Below are 21,501 nucleotides of genomic sequence, written 5' to 3'. Positions count from 1 at the left end.
GCTCACCGACGAGATTCGCGAAGGTCGTCCAAAATCTGTTGTTGTTCAAGAAAACATTGGTGCTGTGCAAAACCTAATACTGCAAGATCGTCATGTGACATACTGTGAGATTGAGGCAACCATAGGCATTAGTTCCACCAGCATATATAAAATATTACATGATCATTTAACTGTGAGAAAGGTATGTTCTTGTTGGATCCCACACAATTTGACAAAAACTCAAAAAGACGCTCGCGTCAATTGGTGCAAACAAATGCTCAATAAATACAATCGTGGTGCTTCAAAAGCGTATATAAGATTGTAACAGGTGACGAATCATGGATATATGCATATGAGCCAGAACGTAAATAGCAGTCGACTGTATGGGTGTTTCAAGATGAACCCAATCCAACAAAAGTTGTTCGCGCTCAAAGCACATCGAAACAAATGGTCGCCTGTTTTTCGGGAAAACTGGTCATGTGGCAACTGTGCCTTTAGAGGAACATAGAACGGTCAACTCTCAATGGTACACAACAATTTGTTTGCCAGAGGTCTTCGGTCAAATACAGAAAACAAACAAACACCGTCGGATCCTTCTTCATCAAGACAATGCCAGCTGTCACACATCTCGTCTAACAACCGACTTTATGAACAGTCAAAAAATCGAATTGATCCACCATACAGTCCTGATTTGGCACCCAATGACTTCTTCTTGTTCTCGAATGTCAAGAATAAATTGCGTGGACAACGATTTTAGTTGGCGGAAGACGCCGTTGATGCGTTCAAAGACCATATTATGGAGGTGTCTCAAGAAGATTGAAAAAACTGCTTTGACAAATGGTTCGAACGAATGCAAAAGTGTATTGACCATAAAGGAGAATACTTCGAAAAACAATAAAGCAGTTTTCAATGCCAAATTCCTGTTTTTTCATTGTTAGGCTCAAAATATAAATAGTGACCCTCATATCAGTGTATGGATCACTAAATGTATTGGTAATTTTAGTGATACACTAACATGCCAATATCAGTTGATACCAATAGAGCGCCAATTAATCTGTTCCCGTGGTTAATATATGTGCATACAAACATTTTTAAATTTGGGGCTCATCAATGCACTTGAACTAGGACCTTTTACATTTGATGCTGCTGCTGCATGTAATGTGCTACCATGCCGAATTTTGGACTCACCACAACTTTCACAGTTCAGATCTATGCATAAATTTATGTCCTTTTCAGATACACAGAAATGTAAATTTGTTGGCCACATTAGTGCCATATCCATTCTGATAAAGAAACGAACTCTTTTGTTAGTAAAAACAAGCCACATTGTTATGAAAATATACACCTCACGATATTAATAAGTTTACACATAATAATAAATACTTGCTGCTGAATCAGTTTCTCCTAAGTTAAGAGTTTGAACAAAAACTGATCTCTTCCCATGTGGCATTGGATCAGAGGAGAACACATCATCTGGAACCTAAGTGATAAAAGAAATAAAACTTAAACAGTGGCTTAATATTGGTATAATGATTTTTTTTATATGCATTGCAAAATTCTATGCCAGTAGACCCAGAAAAAGCTCATAATGATGACATTTTAAACTCTCATCATGTAGAATTTGAAGATAAATTATCACATTATTGTGACATTGTGGACAAGCACAGACTTCATTATGGTTCTACTATGAGTTGCTATAATATAACGTGCAAAGCAATAATTTAACAAACTGTAGGAAGGGGGAGTTTATATTTTGTTTCAACTATCTAAGTTGATATAAGAATGTATAAGTATTGGACAGGCACTAGTTCATTCTGTCTGCCTAATCTTTGAAGACTCTCCTCATTGTTCCCTCAGTATGGGTTAATCTATAATTTTCCACCTGGACAGGGAGAGGGGAGTAACACTATTTTTCAGGAGTAAATTTAACATAAAAATACCAGACATTGGACCTTTCAGGAACAATTGGAAATTATGGTAAAAATTTAGAAAGCTGTAGGGGTGTATGGATATATCACTGCCCTCAATTCTCTATGGATCCAATACCTCCTTTCTCCTCTCGGAATCCTACACAAAACTTTACAATTTCTTTCTTTCTTTGCATACTACCCCTTGATTTTGTCTCAATTTTGTGAAGAAATACATAAAATCTCATATCCATATTGAAGGAAATGATATATAAATGTTTTTTTATACATACATGTGTGTTTTTAAAAAATATATAAAATAATGTTACAGAATCTTTGCCAATTTCACATTGAATCTCTACTTTTATAGATCACTTGTGAGAAAGAATGGGCAATAAACTGATGGAATGTATGACACAAAAAATCCAAAGACATATAAATATGTTATCCTTAATCAGAAACTAAAGCCCATTTCTATCTGGCACAGTGTGCTATCTACTAAGGTATTATGGTATTCTAAGCAAGTCAAAGTTGTTAACATATTAGGTTACGAATGAAAATCACTCCTGTACACATGGACGAAGTTTGAGCTTTTGCTTTAGGGGGACCAGACTCTGGGAGAAGCATATGATGTACCTGAGGGTTTTTAAAAATCCCCTAGTTTATAAGAGGTTCGGAGGCCTTCCCCTGGAAATTTAAAAATAAAAATACTTAAAAACACTTAGTTTTAGGCCCTTTAGATTTGAAAATGTTAAATTTCTTCGCTTAAGTAAACAAATATTAATTAGTATATTGGTTATCAGTTTTAAAAGAAGCAAACAGTATGATTATTGCATTTTGCATTTTATTAAATTTATATTGATACGATACTCGTATTACTTTGAAAAAGTTACGGTACAATAGTAAGCTTCAGAAATTTTAGAAAAATTAAATTGAAAAGTTCTTTTGATGCCCCAGCAGTAACTGTTGACTCAACAGTCATTTTACGCTTTTCTTTCTTCAAACTGTACACATCAATCAAATCGCCTAAGACCCACTATTGCTGTGCAATTACCGCACATGCCAACATGCCAAACATCAACATGGCTTCATAACAACAATGTAGGAACTGAACTTAATCATGTGTTATTTTCTTAGTCTTTTTTAAGTTGGGGGGGGGGGGGGGCAGGCAACCCCTGAACTCCGCCTATGCCTGTACAGAAACGAAAATATGTAGTAATAGAATACTGCTCATACCAAGCAGGCCTGTAGCTAGAGGGAAGGCAGGTGGGGCAACTGCCATCCCTGAGAACCTGAAGGTTAGAAATGGCAATTACGATACATTTGATTGTGCATAGGATAAACTGGGATGAACCATACAAATTCTTCGTAATCATTTATAAGTAACTATTAATTTTCTTTTTTATTTCATACCAATTCTATATTTGTTAGAAACTTTGATTTCTTGGCTATAACATCAAAGTTACCTGTACTTTGACATCATGTTGTACAACAGTTTCAATGCCAATAGTGATTGCACCATGTAGGGAAAGGGCAGGACTAGATTCTTCAATAACCTGCATTACAGAAAACAAAACAACATGAAAATATCCTTAGCATATACTAGTAATAAAACAATTTATTTAGTCTCAATCTCAGATGCAACAGTACTTAGGAAGCCAAGGCCCATCAAAATGTTTATCATTGATTTTTTTCTGCAGTCTAACTTGCAAGATGAAAAACAAAATGGGAAAAGAACTCTTCTGCAAACTAGAAAGATTAGTATAAAACAGAGCAAAGTACAATATAATATTAATAGCAGGTGATGTGAAAAAAAATAGGAACAAATGACGAATACACAAATGTAACTGATATATACTGTATATTCATTATTTTAAGGTAAAGGTGCGGAATGTTACTGGTAAACTGATGCAATACAACACATGAATAAAGCAAGTTTATGTAACAGAGCATTATAGGCATAACTCTGAGTTTATCTTGGGGGTGGGGTCCAAGTTCATCTATCAAATTTCAATGAGAATGCATATCTATCTACACACACACACACACACACACACTTTTGAAATACATTTCTAACTTTTGAAAAACATCTTTATTAGGGCTGAGCCAATGCCGATGTATCGGTATTAGAAAGTATCAGTTGGAATTCATCTATCGATACCTGCCAATACTTTTGCAGCATATTGGTCTTTTATGGGGTTCACAAAGACATTTTCGTGGAGTGTAATTATCCTGGGAATTATGCAAAATTCTAACTTATTTTTATTTTGCACCAATGTTGCACGAAAACCTATATTTTGTAATTACATAGCATCTATTTTCATATTCTGATGTACAAATTCTTGAAGATTCTAAAGCAAATTTCTTGGTACACGGCCTCCTTTGGGAGGGGTGAGCCTCAGCAATCGGGCAGGTCACAGGTGGCGGATAGCAAATGGCCATCAGATACGGTGGTTAGCTGCGAATAAGGCAATACCAAATAAGCAGTCCCAGACCAAGGTGGCAGTGCTAACAGGATCTGGTGGGTTGGTTCGTGGCAGGACCATACCCAGTAAAAACCAGAAAAGCCCATTGACAGCACTACAACATTGTGAAGAAGTGCTGCCATTAAATAAGCACTGTCCCTGTTGCCTTGCAGGGATGGGAGGGGTCCCCAAAGGCTAAGGGAAGGATACCCTGACAGAAAACCAAAGGACTGGATGGGTTCTTAGTAGGGATGTGCCGAAGCCAATTACCGATGTATGAAAATCAGCCGAAATTGACATATCGGCATCGTTATCGGAATCGGCAAAAATCCGATATTTAAACCGGTACAGATTATACTAGAGTTTTACCTTCTAATAAGTTTTATATTCTAGTTTTGTAAGATTTATTGAAAATTTGGTTATGATTCGTCATTATTGTAGAGTTTTTGTAATAAAATTATTGCAAACTCTCATTCAGAGGATCAACCTAACTATAAATCAGAAATAAAACAGTACAGTGCTGAACAATGATCTGCTGTTGTATTGGAAATTCAAAAATGAGTATTCAAACCTGAAGCAAGTGCTGATAAAATACTTGAGCATACCTGCTGCATCAGTATTCAGTGATTCAGTGTTCAGTGTTGCTGAACAGATTTGTGATAAGAGAAGTAAGTTACTTCCTGAAGTGCTTCCAAATCTCGTATTTCTGAAGTTGAATCTGACAGAACAGGAATTCATTTTGCATTTCAAAGAACTGCTTGTGTACTAATGTTAAATCTCTAGGTTCACATAACCAACTTTTGTAGATGCAAATGTACATTCTCAGCTCTTGAGAATATATATGTATATGCATATGATATGCAATAGAAATGTACATAGCAAATTTATTTTTGTCATGCAGAAAATAACATCCCATTTCTGTTTAATAATCTTATGTATTGGAATCGGTTAAATATCGGCATCGGTATCGGTTCCAAAAATTATCGGTGAGTACATCGGCATCGGTAAATTTTCAGCTTCGTCACATCCCTAGTTCTTAGGCATAGTGAGGCCAACCATCCTAAGGGAGAAAACCCTAAAGAAAAAATCCTGGTCCTCCAAGTTGGGGGTTGGTCGTGGCACCAACAACCCCACACTGGAAAAAGCCACAAAGGTTATGAAACCAAACAATCAGCCTCGGATAGATGGGAATAATGGTAAAGGACAAAGGCAATGTAAAAGGAATAAATGAAAACAGAAGATGGATATAATAATGGTAACCTGGAATGTAAGAACAATGAAACAACCAGGGAAAATGCAAGGGATAGCCAATGAAATGTTGAAATATGGACGATGGAGAATACAATGTAATGAAGAGTTAGAGGGAATAATAAAGAGAGATGATATAGTGAGGTTTATAAAATCTAGAAGATTGCAATGGCTAGGTCATGTACAAAGAATGGAAGTAACAGCAAGGCCTAAAAGAATAAGGAATTCAAAAATATATTCATCAAGGAAAAGAGAAAGACCAAGATTAATACGGCTGGAAGATGTGGAAGAAGATTTGAGAATTATGAAGATTAGAGGATGGAATGAGAAAATGAGGGATAGAAGACTGTGGAAACTGATTGTTGAGGAGGCCAATGCTCACCCAGGACTGTAGTGCCAAGTGGTAGGTAGTTAGGTAAATTTCTGGGTAATTTGATGCATGCAATCTCTCTCTCTCTCTCTCTCTCTCTCTCTCTCTCTCTCTCTCTCTCTCTCTCTCTCTCTCTCTCTCTCTCTCTGCCCCTGTACATGTGTTGCCGATTCAGGAAATGAGAGGCGAAGGTTGCATATTCAGTAAATGTGTGGCGAAGGCTGCCGATTCAGGAACTTGTGGGGCAAAGGCTGCCGATTCAGGAACTTGTGTGGCAAAGGCTGCCGATTCAGGAACTTGTGTGGCAAAGGCTGAAGATTCAGGAACTTGTGTGGCAAAGGCTGCCGATTCAGGAACTTTTGTGGCAAAGGCTGCCGATTCAGGAACTTGTGAGACAAAGGCTGCCGATTCAGGAATTGTGTGGCAAAGGTTGTCGATTCAGGAACTGTGTGGCAAAGGTTGCCAATTCAGGAACTGTGTGGCAAAGGTTGCTGATTCAGGAACTGTGGTGCAAAGGTTGCCGGTGTGTATTTGCGTAATTCTGAAAGTTCTATTGAGAGTGAGCATTCCATATTTTTTTATATTTTCTAATCCAACTCTGAAGCACTATTTAGAGATTGAGATTAAAAAGTAAATACTCCGTAAATTTTGTAACATCACGTAAGATACACTTTGGCCATAAATACTTTTAAATGTACTGAGTGTTTTAAATACAAGTTTATACATGAGGACTTAACGAAACTTGATCTACAGCCTAGATTTCCATGAGAGATGTAACAGAAAATCACAGGAATGTGAACGTGATTAGGTTTGCACACAATGAAGTGCAGAGTATATGACATGTTAATAATATATACGTACTTAAGAATCTACTGTCGCCATGAAAACTACAGATGATAATGATGTAAAAGAATATTGTGTTACCATCAACTGCAGATATTTTTTCCCCTTGTAAACACTTGCTACAGTTATGAGTCATTCCCAAACACATTTTGCTCTCCTATTTATAGGCACGTATTTACAAAGTTTCTTCAATTTTTTACCAATCAGAATAAAACTCAATATTGTTTTAACAGTATTTTGAGTGATGTAAAAACAACGTTTGGTGCGAAAAAAATATGTTGCTAAGAAAGCCGTACAATATCGTGTCTCACCCCTCATAACTTTACATAATGATCAGTCGATTACTCTTCCCCCAACTAACACTAAATAGTCCATGAACATAAGAATAAATGCCAACAACTTTCTCTGAAACCTAACAAACTAAAGAAAAGGTCACCTGCTTCCCATTCCCTAGAGAAGTTGATTTCTCTGCCCCTAGCCTCAAGACACCAATATGTCCTTTGAAAAGGAAAAAATGCAAAAAAAAAAAAAAAAAAAGGAGAGAAGTACACTTACCAGTGAAATGATTCTATCTATGTCAGGCCACCGCCTTCAGCAAAGTGATCTTCCTGTGTGACGTCGCTTTCGATATATACTTTCGGCAAATGCCTTCTATTGACAATGGATGTAAAATGGATTCTCTTTATTTTCTTGATGCCAAAATATAGCTGCCTGAATGCCAGAAACTTAAAATTTCAAGAAATATACCTGACACACGTGCAGCTTTCCAAATGGCCAATGACCATTTTGTCTGTGATTGTCCTCATACATGGATTAGTCCACAAAGGCTGAAGAAAATCTTGGCTAATGTGAGCCATGTGGAAGAATGCTGAATAAAGGCTCATGTGTTGGCTCAAAGGGGATACACTTGGTCTTGCAGCTGGAGAATTCCTTTTGTCAAAACGGCTGCGCTAAATAGATACAGGTTTAAACCTTTATAGCCTGCCATTTGGCAGTTTGAAACATTTATATGCATGGGTAAGACTTCCTTTGGCAGGATTGACAACAAAAAATCATCTGACATTGTAATAATACTAATTACAACTAATGGGACCTGAAAGTCCCAACAGGCCACTAATGTCTTGTGTATAAACAGAGAAATGATATATATCAGATGGTGCTTAGTTATAAAATATATACTTCCTTTAACACTTACGTGCAAAATATCTACACTCTACCTGTTACACGTTTTAGAATATACTCCTCAGAAGAGAAATACAAATGAGCAATAAATAGTAAATAAATAGTGTCATCGCTCTTGACCTGCCATCAGTGGCATGCCCTGGATTTTGGTAAGGGGTATAGTTACATATCCTTTTTTTAGTAGCCAGCCCTCATTTTCCATCTTTCCCACCTCTTTAATGGTCTTTTTTAAAAATACTAGGTCAAGGCGCAGGGGATGAGGGTTATGACCCCTGCCAACACCCTTGGGTATGACTCTTCCTTACATTCATCGCTATTATCCTCAAATGGTGTCTTTATATCCGAGCGATTTTCTGCCTGTCACCTATTAATATCCTCATCGATATCAATCTTTGTGCCATAGCCCTACAGTATCAAAAAGAGCTATCTAGAAAATTTGGGCATCCAAGGAGAGAGGTTGGTGGGGGTCATAGACCCCTCTTGGCACAGTATTTATAAAAATAGAACTTCAAACTTAGGAAAAATGGATAAATGAGAGCTGACTGCTAAGAAAAAGAGTGTTTACCACCAGTTTTGAAAATCCTGCGTATTTTTTAGAAGTGAGGAAAATATATTAAGCTTTTTTGGGCAAAGTAGACACCAGAAGCCTGTCGGGACGACAGAGTCCTAAGTGACGTTTGCTCATAAAACAACTCTACAATCATATTTGGCCAAAATTATTTTACAACCAGATTTATATGAGCTAAGAATAAGATATAAAAATTCTGGGGTACTTACAGTTATTCTAATATCTAATTTTCCTAAATCTAAGACCACAGAACTATTATGTGGTCAATGTGGCTGCATTAATGATACTTAGGTCTAGGAAATTGCTTGCTCCCTTGAATATACTTCCATCAGGGCCTGCCATTTGTTGTGAGTAGTAAACACTACACATAAAAAGGGATGCACAAATCCCGCCGAGACAGAAACCAACTGTGTAATTTAGCAAACGTTTGTAGGATGTGGGACTTTCAAGTCCCGTCAATCGATAAAGGGTTAAGAAGTGATGTTCCAGATTTCAAATTCTTTGGATTCGTCTTTCGAAGTAGCGACAAGTTTGCCTCTTAATCAATCATTGATCGGACACCCCCCCCTCACTCTTGTATGTACAAGGAGGTCCATACAAAGGAGGGTGGGTTGGTGGCAGGTCAGGGGGTCTGGACCCCCTCCCCTCTGCTAGTTACGCCTATGTTATAAGTAGTAATAAAAAGACAAAAGAGGAAAAGTATCCACCAAATTAAGCCAGATTAATATATATATGCTGATGATAAAGCCTTCATAATTGGATGTGAAAAACAATGAAAGCATACAAGACTTTTGAAGAAAAAGCAAGTAAAACTTTGACTAAGTAAATATGAATAAAACTAAATTTACGTTTGCAACTCCAAAACAAGACAGAAAACATTACAATAACTTCAATAGAAGACAAAAAATTTTGAAGCAGTTAGAACTTTTGGTTACCATTCTGACGTACTTTATGATCAAAACAACATGCATTACACAATAAGAGAAAGGTAAAGGCTTGCAATTATTAATGAGTAAACTGATAAGCAGACACCGAATAATTGATCTATAAAATTATATTAATACCTGTGATAACATATAGGGCAGAAGCATGGAAGATGAGCCTAGAGGATGAACAACTAAGAAAAACTGAAAGAATAATAATCAGAAAAAAAATATGAACTAATCAAGGAAGGTAATAATTGGAGATACAGTAATACTGAAGAGATAAATGTAGTCTTAAACCAAAAACAAAGTAAAATTTCTCAAAGAAGAAAAAGGATTAGTTGGCTGGGCCACATAGAATGCATGAACCAAGATAGAATGCCATGCAGGATCATGTACGAGAGAATGTACAAATAGATGAGGCAGACAGACCCAAATTAAGATGGCATGACTGTGTAATACAAGATCTAAAAAGAATGAAAGTCCATGGATGGAGGATGAAGATGCTAGACAGAAATGATTGGAAGCTAATCGTACAGGAGGCCATAGCTCACCCAGAACTGTAGAGCCAGATGAAATTGTAAGGTAATTTTTATGAGAGGAACCATGCATTTATCTCAAGAGACATTATGAATATGGAAATAATGATACATGATAAGTTTTAGTAACGTTATTTTCATTTTAAGCTGATTAATTTCCTTTTAGCAACTTTCTGATTTCTCAGCTATAACATTAAAGTTACCTGTACTTCAACATCATGTGGTATAACAGTTTGAATTCCAATAGTTTCTGCACCAGGTAGCAAAAGGGTAGGACTAGATTCTTCAATAACCTGTGTTACAGAAAACAAATCAACATGAAAATGCCTTTAGCACACAATATTAATAAAATACAATTTATTTAGTTTGTAAATCTCAGATGTAACAATATTTGAGGATCCAAGACCTATCAAGCTGGTTATCTTCAGATGATCTGTGGTGAGCCCCACGTTATCTGGTTTTCTAGACTGCAGCCTGCCTTGCATACAGTTTGTCATTTTGATGTTGAGGCAATATACATGAAGATAATTTGTATCGTGTTATAATAGGGAAAAAAATCACAATAGAATTGAAATTAGTACATAATATTTAAAAAAATTCATAAAAACTTGCAGGTTCATTGACAAGCATTTTAATTACATTGCTTGTAGAATATTCTTTTTGTTAAAAATTTTAATTCCACAATTTCCCCTCCATTGTTTCTCTGTTAAGCAAAAATAGAAAGTAGCACTCTTAAGACAATGGACATTGTTCACAAGCATTGAAGTACCTATGATGGACAATAACTCATTAGTGTTCAGAATAATTTTGTTAATTTTTTATAAAATTTACAGAAAAATTGTGCTACATAAGCATTCTAATGTTACTTAAACAAACTTAAGATATTGATATACGAAGTGTGGCAATAAAGTTTCAGGACTCATTCTGTAACTCTTATATTGAAAAATATCAGACAATCGAAATGTTGTATCCTTCAACGTAGTCCCCTCCAGTGCATGGATTGTCACTTAATATCAGGGTCGTGTGAAAAAATTCAAATTTCATCACAACTAATTACATTTAAGAGGAAGTCAGGATCATTTTTGATGTATTCAAGTGTGTCAGCACAACTCACTCGTTCCTTTCGATTGGGTGTGAGGATTTTTGGTACCACTTTCACACACACTTTTCATACCAAGATCATCCTGTAAAATGTGTCTAACAGTTTCCTTACTGATGTTGCAGAGTTCATAAACTGCTCGAACAATGTTAGCGACCCTCCCGATACTGTCTTGAGTTTTCGAAGAGTTAGGGTGGCCTGATCGTGGATCATCCTCCACACCTTCCCTACCCTCTTTAAACTTCTAAAACCATTCAAAAACTCATGTGCGAGATAAACACTGTTTCCCATAAATTTCTTTCAACTAATTGTAAGTTTCTGTGGTGGATTTCCCAAGTTTTGTGACATTAACACGTTGTTCCACACGAACTTAACATGATTCTGACGGAGCTCAGATGCATGGTCCACTTCTAACAAAGGCTACAGCCAGACTATCCACGCACATGTGTAAAACCTGGTGCGCAGCTAGAGGAGTGTCCACAGGTCAGTATCCTACCCAGCTCTTTGTTATCGACGTGACCTGAAATCAATAAGAAAATCAATCCGGAAACTTTATTGCCATACCTCGTATTAATTAATAACTCATAATATTACAAATTTATATTGTAATGGAAAAATAGCTCCATCTATATCAGCATTCAAATATTACTTATAAACAATTGTAAGAATCATAAGAATTGTGAAATTTACTTTCACATGAACAAGAAACATAATTAAATATTGTTGTTAGTGTTCAAAAGCATATCTTTCCATGTAAACTGTCTCACACACAAACACAAAGTGGAAATGAGTTTTAAGATTGACATTAGTAATAATATTAATAGTAATAAAAATAACATAATAAATCAGCAAACACTTACTGTCTGATCTAATTCGCAACACTTCTCCTGCCTGCAACAATCGTGTACCTGCGGCTGAAATAACAAGTCAATTTTCACATATGTCCAATTTAAAAATTTACCTTTCTTAAGGGTAATTATTACAATATCTATGTTACAGTTTAACATTTACTAGGAATAGTCAGGCAAGAACATCAACCAATTATTATGTTCTGAAATATGTATTTCTGTTCTAAAGTTCCTCAAAACTTATATTGAAAATGAAAATTCATACCATTTTCCTGAAATTGTTATTCATATCCAATTGTCATTCCTCACACTATATTGTCATGGGAAGGGGAACGGGCATCAAAAGCTAAAAGTAAAAACCAAGCCTAACTCCTTAACTTGAGCACACTAACCCAATCAAGGCAGCGACAATAACAAAATTCCTCTGGCTAGGCAGAATCCAGCTTGCAACTACCGGTTTGCTTTTCCAGATCGAAACAGGGAAATAGTAGCATGGTAGCTTGCAAGCTCATCAGAAACACTGCATGTGGCAAGTCGGATAAGTGCCCTGGATTTTTGGAAACTTCATGAGTGTGCAAATGTTCTCGTAGCCATGTGGTCGACACATACTATCATTCAAGTGCTGTCACAGCCAACGCCTGCTATCCAGGGTGACTGCCTTACTCACACCATGATCGTCATCAGAGTCCAAGATTCCGGGGGAGTCGCTGCCTGATTAGATGAGTGCTTTTGCTCGTCCCCTTTCCTTCCCTCTTCACCTAGCCAAGGAGGGCTATCCACGACCTGCAAAGTCCAGTTCGGCTAATGTTTTACTACTACATCAGTGAGTCACATCTCGCGTACCTCGTGTCATGCAACAATATATAGTGCATGTTAAAATAATATTAAGAAAACACGTAGTTTCTATTAGGGAAAAAATGTTGCTTCAGATTGAGAAACAGATCTCCAAGTTTTATAATCTCACTGAACATTGATAATTCATCATGTAAAGTATGTATGTATTGTAATATTTATCTTATGTTATCTCATTGAAGGACTAGAGTTAACTAGCGTAACGCAACTCCCAGGCTGCGTTTGGGATCGAACCTAGAACCTCTAGATTTAATTGGGTGATGTAGTTATTTGTTATTCATTATTCATCTCTCAGATGGTTATCACACGCTAGTATCAAATTAGTAGTGATGCCAAGCCCAGATGGACATACATAATTTTGAACATAAATTAATTCTTTATTAAACATCATAATAAAGCCTGGCACATTTAAAACTGAGAATCCAAAATACCTTGATTTCACCTGAATTTTTTTGTTATAGTCCATAGGCACATTTAAAGTAGGGGGTTAGAATTCAAACCCTGCCCCCTTGGAACTTCTGGCATGCATAATTTATGCAAGTTCAGAAACAATATTGGCAACTCATTTCAAAAATTTATTAAGACCTTTACAAAAATTCAATAGGGAGACAATGCTGACAGAACCCTTCAAGATAATTAGGCCTGAAGTTTGAAATGTTTATAATATCTGAAACTTATGCAAAACAAGTTTTATTCTTGAAATCAGACATCCGTGACCCTTCCACTTTCATTTCGAATCTGAACTTAGGAGTGGCTTTAAAAATATCTTCATTATAGTATCCCAGAAAATGACTGAGCATATTACAATCGCAGAATGTTATGTTTAAATTCAAAGAGTAAAGGTAAAAAGTTGCCCATGTGATCTGCACTGTGTAAACTGACCATAAACAAGAAACAGTGAAGGTGTACAAGTAACAGTGGCACCAATTGGGTTCCAAAACTGGGGGTAGGGGGCAAGGACAGTTTACTTTCCCTTGGTCAATAAGGTTTTGCATAGCGCAGGGGTAAAAGTGGCAAAAGTGGAGGGGGCAACTGTCCCTCCTCACGCCCCCTAATCGCCACCACTGACAAGTTATATAGATGATTATGTTACCCTTTTTAGATATGCTGAACATTTGTACAGCACTCTGCATCTAGTATTTTTTTTAAAAAAAAATCATTCAGCTATTAAATTCATTAATTTACTTACATGTCCATCTGTAGACAATGCCTCAATATGTGATGTGCAGCAATTATTATTGGCTTTCTCCTCCTATAAAGAAAAGGGTCCACATTGTCTATATGCTTGCACATGAGAATACAGTGATTAATAAAAAAATACAATAAATGCCTTGATTATGTCATGAAAATACATATTTTATTTTTGCTAGCACAACATTTTAAAAAGCATAAATTTTGAACTCTGCTTAGATGAGCAGAGAAGGTCATTGTTATACAGAAACTTCACAGTTTGTGATCTCTATGGGAAATCATTGAATGAATTCATGACCAATTAGTAGAGGCACATAGTTTTGATAAATAAAAAAGCAAAATTTCTGTACAAAAACAGTCAATTTCAGGTTCAATAGTGGTAAATAAACAAAATTTAAGTGTTATAGTGGTGAAAAATTGGAACAAAAATTTTGGTTGTAAAATTGTGAACATAATCCAAAATTTGATTTAAAAACTGCACTTATTACAAAATAAACATAACCCTTCTAAATAACATTTATGTAGTTACCAGAGTATTAAGTGTATTCCTGTATAAAGGAGCCCATTTTTGCTTCTCAAATATTTACAGCAGAATTAAACAATTTTCGGAAATTGCACAATTCACAGGATAATTCAAACATCAGAAAGTGTTACGTCTGTAAATAAACTCTAAATTTCGTGTTTAAGGATTTATTTTGCATTTTGCAGTACATTTCGCATAATTTCGTGACAAAACAGTGTTAGAAAATGCACCTCACACCTTTCACAAATGCTAAAAATTAACATTAGAATGTGTTATTTCACATTTCGTGTTTTCGTCAAACACGAGATATGCATGCCCCTACCAATTAGCATTTGTGGATAGTTAAGTGCTAGGCAATATATGCCCCCAGCACATGTAAACCCTTCTTGTCAGATGCTACATGACTACACTCTTAAATTACTGATATTTCACTTGTTTTCTTTTTTCATTTACATACATGTGAAGTTACAACATGACATACTTGAATTACAGTGAAATATTGTACATTTGTCAAACAGCCATAGTTCTATTTTTTAAACCAATTTAAATTTTAATGGGATGGATGACTTTTCAAATGTGTCAAGATGACCAAAAAATTCACAAGAGACAATATGTTGTAGATAGTTCAAGATTTTATTAGTTTGGGGGAGAATGACCAAGTTTTCGTAGGTAGTAAAATTCTGGCATCCCACCTAACTAACAAGGTGGATTTAGAACAAAAAGAAAATTATTTTTTCACAAAAAATTCCTGTTTGGCAAGTTTCTGTTGCCCCCTAAATAAATGAATTAATTGGTGAGTTTTTATTCGTGACTTCAGAAAACGTTCAAACTACATTATGTTAAACAGAAAAATCTGTTACAAATAAACTTGGTTCATTCAGATTTGTTTGTCTGATCTCTTACTATTTTGAGAAATTAGTGTGGGTTGCTTTATGAATACAGTTCACGAATGATATCAATGTAACTTTACTTTTGTGAGAAATGTGGCAGTTAAGATCTGCAAGGGTACATTGTTACCATAAGTGGCAGGAATCATTAGTTTTTTATTTTTCCTTTGCTGTTCGATTCCATTTATCTAGATGTAAGTATAGGTGACTAACGCTCAATATATGTTTGTGTGTGTGTATATATATATGTGTGTGTGTGTGTGTACATAATGTCATAGCAGATGAAGCAAACATTGAATATAGATAACAAATTTTTAGCCAATTTGTCTCAAAAACATAACATTTATTCTCTTTTATTTATATGATATCTTGTATCTCATACTATCTATTGTATTTTATATTATATTATGCCTATAATTTTATAGATTGATTGATTGATTGATTGATTGATTTATTAGCATCCATTCAACTTTACAAAAGTTTGGAATTGTCACATTGTACATGTACATTTGGAATACATTTATAAAATTATAGGCATAATGTATTCTAAATGTACATGTACAATGTGACAATTCCAAACTTTTGTAAAGTTGAATGGATGCTAATAAATCAATCAATCAATCAACCATGATAAGAGGCAAATAAAGTCTGCTGCTAAAATAGAAAGTAATAGTTGTACAATCTTCAGTTATGTGTGTATATTATCCACATCGGCAACATTGTCAGTAAGAATAAACAGAAAGGAAAAGAGTTAACGTGCTTAAAGACTACCTGGAAGTACAGATTTGCATCAAACACTAGTTTACACTGGTAACTATCTTTGTTCAACAGCGCATTTGTTAAGAGTACAATATGTAGATGTTTTGGTTTTGCTTGTCTACCATGTCAATGTTTAATAAAATAAGTACTGCTGTATATGTTCCCTCTTTTGGTAGTACATATTATCGATAAATGCTGAATAAGTCTTTCTTGGTATCAGGTTCGCCCAGGTGGGCCAAGCCCAGTTTTCCCCACTTGGGTTTTTTCAGAAAAACCAACCTCGAAAAACCCACAAAAAAAAAAACATTCAGAAAATGTTGTAAAATTACTGCTTTAATTACTTGTGAGGTTCTACAATTGTCAATTTTTTTGGGAAAACTTTAAAAGAAAAGGCATAGCAGAGTTCATAATAATAAAAATAATGAATGTAGTACAAGTCAATGGGTTTTTACAGGCTATTTTCCTCAAATCATGCTAGAAATGGACTTTTAACAGAAATAAAAAGATTATATATATCCAAGAAACAAAAAAGAAAAAGTGTCAACTTTTTAGATAAAACGTTGGCATTGATTGATGCAGTGTAGTTGACCAAAGCTTATAATTTTGAAATGTGGTAGCACTTTGGTTATCAGTCATTTACTTATGTGAGGGAAACCATACTACATTATTGTTTCATCTGTAACGATCAATTGATACAATACATTTTTGCATATTTAAAGCATTACAAGGAAGAATTGAGTAGATTTTATTGAAATATTTTGAAAGTAGAATAAAGTTAATTGTGGTATAATTAAATCGGAACACTTTTTAAACTATTTTTTTCCTTTCTCAAAATTTAGTTTGCAAATGTTTTCATATTGTGTTCTTTGTCATGCACTACGACAGTGCCCGCTCCCTCCCTCCAGTGCAGTGCATTGATTGAACGTAATAGATTGCTTGCCTGTGTGGGATAAATGTTATTTATGATTAGGAGCTCTATACCCACATAGGTCATGCACACTCATAATCTACCACAAATTATTTTTTAAAAAAAATAATGGGTGTGGGGTACTTAAGTAATTACAGTGCATACATATACTTTCATATTTTGATCATTTTTTATATTTTCAAACCTTTATATAGACTATAGTTTTGAGCTTGTGCACAAAACTTACAGGAGCATTACGTACTTGCACTATAATTTGACAATAAAGTTATCAAAATACGGTGCATGATTTAGGAGGAGTATGAGTTGCAGTTTTAAGTCCACTTTATGCACAGAAAGGCTAATCGGGACTGGACCTACAGTTTAAAGTGGGATCCGAACCATTTGTGCCTCCACCGGGTATCGAACCCGGGACCCCTTAATTACAAGGCAATGACGCTACCACTGCGCCATGGGGAAGGTCAGGGAGGAGGAGGAGTATGAGTTGGGGTGGATGGGCAGAGAGTAAGTCATTTATTTAGTGGCCATGATAACTGCTGTAAATTTAGAATCATTTAGGTAAAGTTATTCCTGCAGCTAGAAAACTTGTGAACAAAATTGAACAATGCATTTCAAGTTGGTGGATGAAAAACTGATTTCCTCATGTTGCTTACGCCATACTCTAAAAAATGTTTTTCCCACAAAACTGTCTTGAATAAGTTTTCAAGGTATAAGGAATTATACTCAAGTCATTTTAGAGATTTCGTTGCTCATTTGCAGTTAAGTATTTAATAATATTTCATAGTTTAGGAGAAGAGTGATTGTAAAATCACAAACATTTTATTTATGATAACTGCCATAAATGTAAAGCTTTTGAGTTGCAATTTTTACAGTTGCAAGATAACTTGAAGGCACATTGCATTTGAGAAAAAATTGCTCACCATGTTTAAAGATAGTGGACAACAGACCGATTTAACACGTCTTGTGAGAGCTTTAAATTATGCTCATATTTGACTAGGTTACATTTTCATAGATAAAAAAACACAAGTCTCAGCAATGTTAGGGTGCCACTTGAGCTACAAGTTTTTAAATTTAAAAAAACCTCTAATATGTGTGTTTAGGAAGGGTTGGGGTAAGTCACCAATTTTGAGACCACAATAACTGCAGCAAATTTAGAGGTTTTTAGCTGAAATTAATCACAACTAGATACACGTCAAGAATGATTTTGTTTTACATTTGTTGAAACCATTTCAAGATTGTGGATGAATAATGGATTTTACATATGTTAAGGTAGATTCCAAAATCTGATGACACTTTCAAATCTCTACCTAAACTGCATTTTTGGAGATAAGAAAAAAAGATTATTTTAAGAATGTTAGGGCATCACTTAAGCTAAAGTGTGACAACAAATGTATTAAATTTATTAAATGTTTGGTGGGCTTTGGGAACTAAATTGGGGTCACTAATGTTTTGACCATGGGAATTCGTATTTTTATAGCAGCCAGATATTTTGGAGGACTGAAAAAGTATTCCATTTGGATGAAAGGTTTTGGCATTATTCAACTTGATTTGTTATGTTACTGTGTTGTTTATTAATGTGTTCATCACAATTACTACTCAAAATTGTGTTATGTTCATAAATTATGGTGCATCCAAGTATATGCTTGATTGATTTTACTTTGCCTTTCCGCCTCTTTTGGGTAATCATGAAGATGAGAATGAGTGATGATATTATGAACACCCATGCCCAGGCAGGAATTTGAACCTTGGACCTCTGGCATTGTAGGCATTTCTTGTTAAAATAAAATGTTATTAAGGTAAAGGTACCCCTGTTCATGTGCACACATGGCATGAAGGCATGTGTGGTGATGTTGAGGTAGGAGCTCCACATATTGTTGTTCTCGGCCATAGTTGGAATGATGTAATCAGCATCATACCTGGGGATCCATGAGGATTACCATGCAAATTGTCACCATGTTTATGCACTTTATTTGGCCCAGTAAGAGCTTCAAGGATGAAAAGAAAACTCAAAAACAAGCTGTTGACAACTTCTGCACCAGCATACATAAAAAGCCATCGCTTAAAAACACATAGGATGTAAGAGAAAAATTAATGAAAATAGTCATGGACAATTTGCATGGTAATACTCATGAATCCCACTGTACACATTGATGCAAAGCTGGGTGAGCCTCAGAGCCTCGCAGAAACAGGGAAATGACTAGAAAAATTCTTGGTCCAGATCACCTGCCCCAGGATTCAAACCCGGGTCTTTCGTGTGGTAAGGTCTGATTGTTGGATACACAAAAGTATGTGATTCCTCAGGGAATGCAACCCTGAAAACTTATCAGAAACCAACAGTATTAACTATTACATCATTCAGGAAAAGTGGAATCAAACTGTTGGACAAATATTTAGAACAAAATATGTTAACACAAATATTAAATAGCTTTTGATTCAGTCAACTATAACAATACAAATTGAATGTTATGATGCATTACTACCAGGGAAAAAATATATTTCATTTTTAAAATATGTATTTTTAAACATATCCTAAAAAACAACTTTTGCCCTGGGTTTTATCTGAAAAAACAAACAAAAAAAGCCCACCAGGGTTAGGTTTTTTTTAAAAAACCAGGCAAAATGCCAACCCTGCTTGGTATTGGATGGTGCAATTCCTTTGTCTGGATGTTTGTCCTGTGGGGACACTTGTGCTATGAATAAATCAGGTAGAATAAGCATGCATTTATGTGTAATGCAATATACATATTTTTTGGCACAGTAAGATGTTAAATCTCTATTTTTATATGCAATTTTCATACTATATCACAAATTGTCAGATTCCTGAGCTAAATCACTTACAAATGGCTAAAACAGTCAGGTAATTCCATCTAAAACGTGACAATATATTTTTTTAAAAAATATTTGAGAGTTAGTATCAACATATGTGCAGTCAACCTAATTTGTCAACATATAATTTTTGAGGGAACCATTTAACCTAACTGACAACCAGTAAACAAAAAGAAATCTCTTACTATGTAACTTTTCAATAAAAATCCAACACAATATGATAAATTGTGAAATGAGGATTAAAAGTTAGCCTAACACACCGTGTGCATTATCCATATTATTAGCAGCTCTCAACATCTAACCTCCGCACATAGAATAGTAATCTCTGCTATTCTTTGTTACAACTAGCCATGGATATGTTACTGGAGTGTAGAGTATTAGAGTTTTCATAATACTGTCATTGAATTAGAAAGACACTAGAAAGAAAATTATAACAAATGTGTCTAAATTGGTGTCTAACTTACAGAATGACAACGGCTTGTGCATTGGAGTTAGAAATATTCCAGTCAATCTAAGAGTGAGCACTTTCTTCCCTTTTTAAAACCTAACCAAATTTCCCATCTCTAAGAAACAACTCAGATTCAGCATTGGATATAATTACAATTTAGTCAATTTGTTATGTGTGGTTAGGCATGATATGATGAAACATGACCATCTAAAAAAGATTTTGTAAAAGTGAGCACACAGCATTTTATCCTAGGATGGCACAGATGCAAAGAGGAGGAGGATGCAACCAACCCATTTGAATAGGTGCACCATTACCCAATAAACCAAATGCAGCAAAAAAGATATCATTTCATTAGAAACATTTATGTAATACTATCTTAAAATTTTATCTGAATCCAACTCATTTTGATCAGTTTGGAAAAAGTTTTATAGTTTCTTCACTACTGCTGCAATTACACAAGGCAGTGTAAAAATTACATCAATAGAAAACACAATAAAACAGTTGCTATTATCAATATGCATCTTTAGTCTTCAAGATGTATAACATACATCTTAAAATTGCAATGCATAATCAGGTTGCACTTAACTATTAAAGATTCACTATATTTCATTCATAATACTTCGACCGTAAAGAATATTTCATCCTCTATCACACCAATATAATATGTTATGAACTAAATTAAAAGTATTTACCATAGTTGTACCCTCTTCAACTACAGCAGGGAAGGGTGGCAAAGGAAATCAACATCATCTTATTTCATGCATATTTCAAGCCTTCTCTAAGAATTATATTAATTAAGATTGGATTAATTTGTAATACCAAAACTCGGGCAATTTAGAATTCAAAATGTCCATATTGACAAGTAGCTTCAAGAATCAACAAAATTATTACATTAACAGAACAGCAATAATGTGTGATTCAACAATATGCACAAAGTATTAAGTATTTACATGTCTGTATGTTCTGAAATAATATGTGAAGACTTTTCAGTATTTTCAGAAGTAGCTTGTGAAATATCTCAAGTTTAATATATGTTATTTATCTTAATGTTAACAGATACTCTGAAATACAGGTGCTTCACCCATTCTGCTCCAATTTGTGTACATTATCTTAACTGCA

The 21,501-nt window shown here is 35.0% G+C and overlaps 1 protein-coding gene across 5 annotated transcripts in view; it reads right to left on the bottom strand.

Annotated features, from left to right (window-relative positions):
• Nucleotides 1–21,224, bottom strand: part of LOC145988237 (uncharacterized) — a 139,083-nt gene extending 117,859 nt beyond the window's left edge. For all 5 annotated transcript variants that reach the window (XM_083123086.1, XM_083123088.1, XM_083123089.1 and 2 more), the window contains exons 1-6: nt 21,075–21,224; nt 14,013–14,075; nt 11,984–12,037; nt 10,228–10,317; nt 3,353–3,442; nt 1,367–1,459 (exon numbers count right to left, since the gene is read on the bottom strand). In XM_083123086.1, the coding sequence (XP_082979212.1) occupies nt 1,367–1,459; nt 3,353–3,442; nt 10,228–10,317; nt 11,984–12,037; nt 14,013–14,075; nt 21,075–21,077 (393 nt within the window). In that variant the 5' untranslated portion in view covers nt 21,078–21,224. The remainder of the gene's footprint in view (nt 1–1,366; nt 1,460–3,352; nt 3,443–10,227; nt 10,318–11,983; nt 12,038–14,012; nt 14,076–21,074) is intronic.
• Between the last annotated feature and the right edge of the window lie 277 nt (nt 21,225–21,501).

The sequence above is a fragment of the Lepisma saccharinum genome, chromosome 5 (genome assembly GCF_977018435.1).
Source record: "Lepisma saccharinum chromosome 5, izLepSacc3.1, whole genome shotgun sequence".
In the NCBI taxonomy this organism is placed as follows: Eukaryota; Metazoa; Arthropoda; class Insecta; order Zygentoma; family Lepismatidae; genus Lepisma; species Lepisma saccharinum.
Note: the sequence above shows the minus strand (reverse complement) of the source record. Positions and strands in the feature narration are given on the sequence as shown.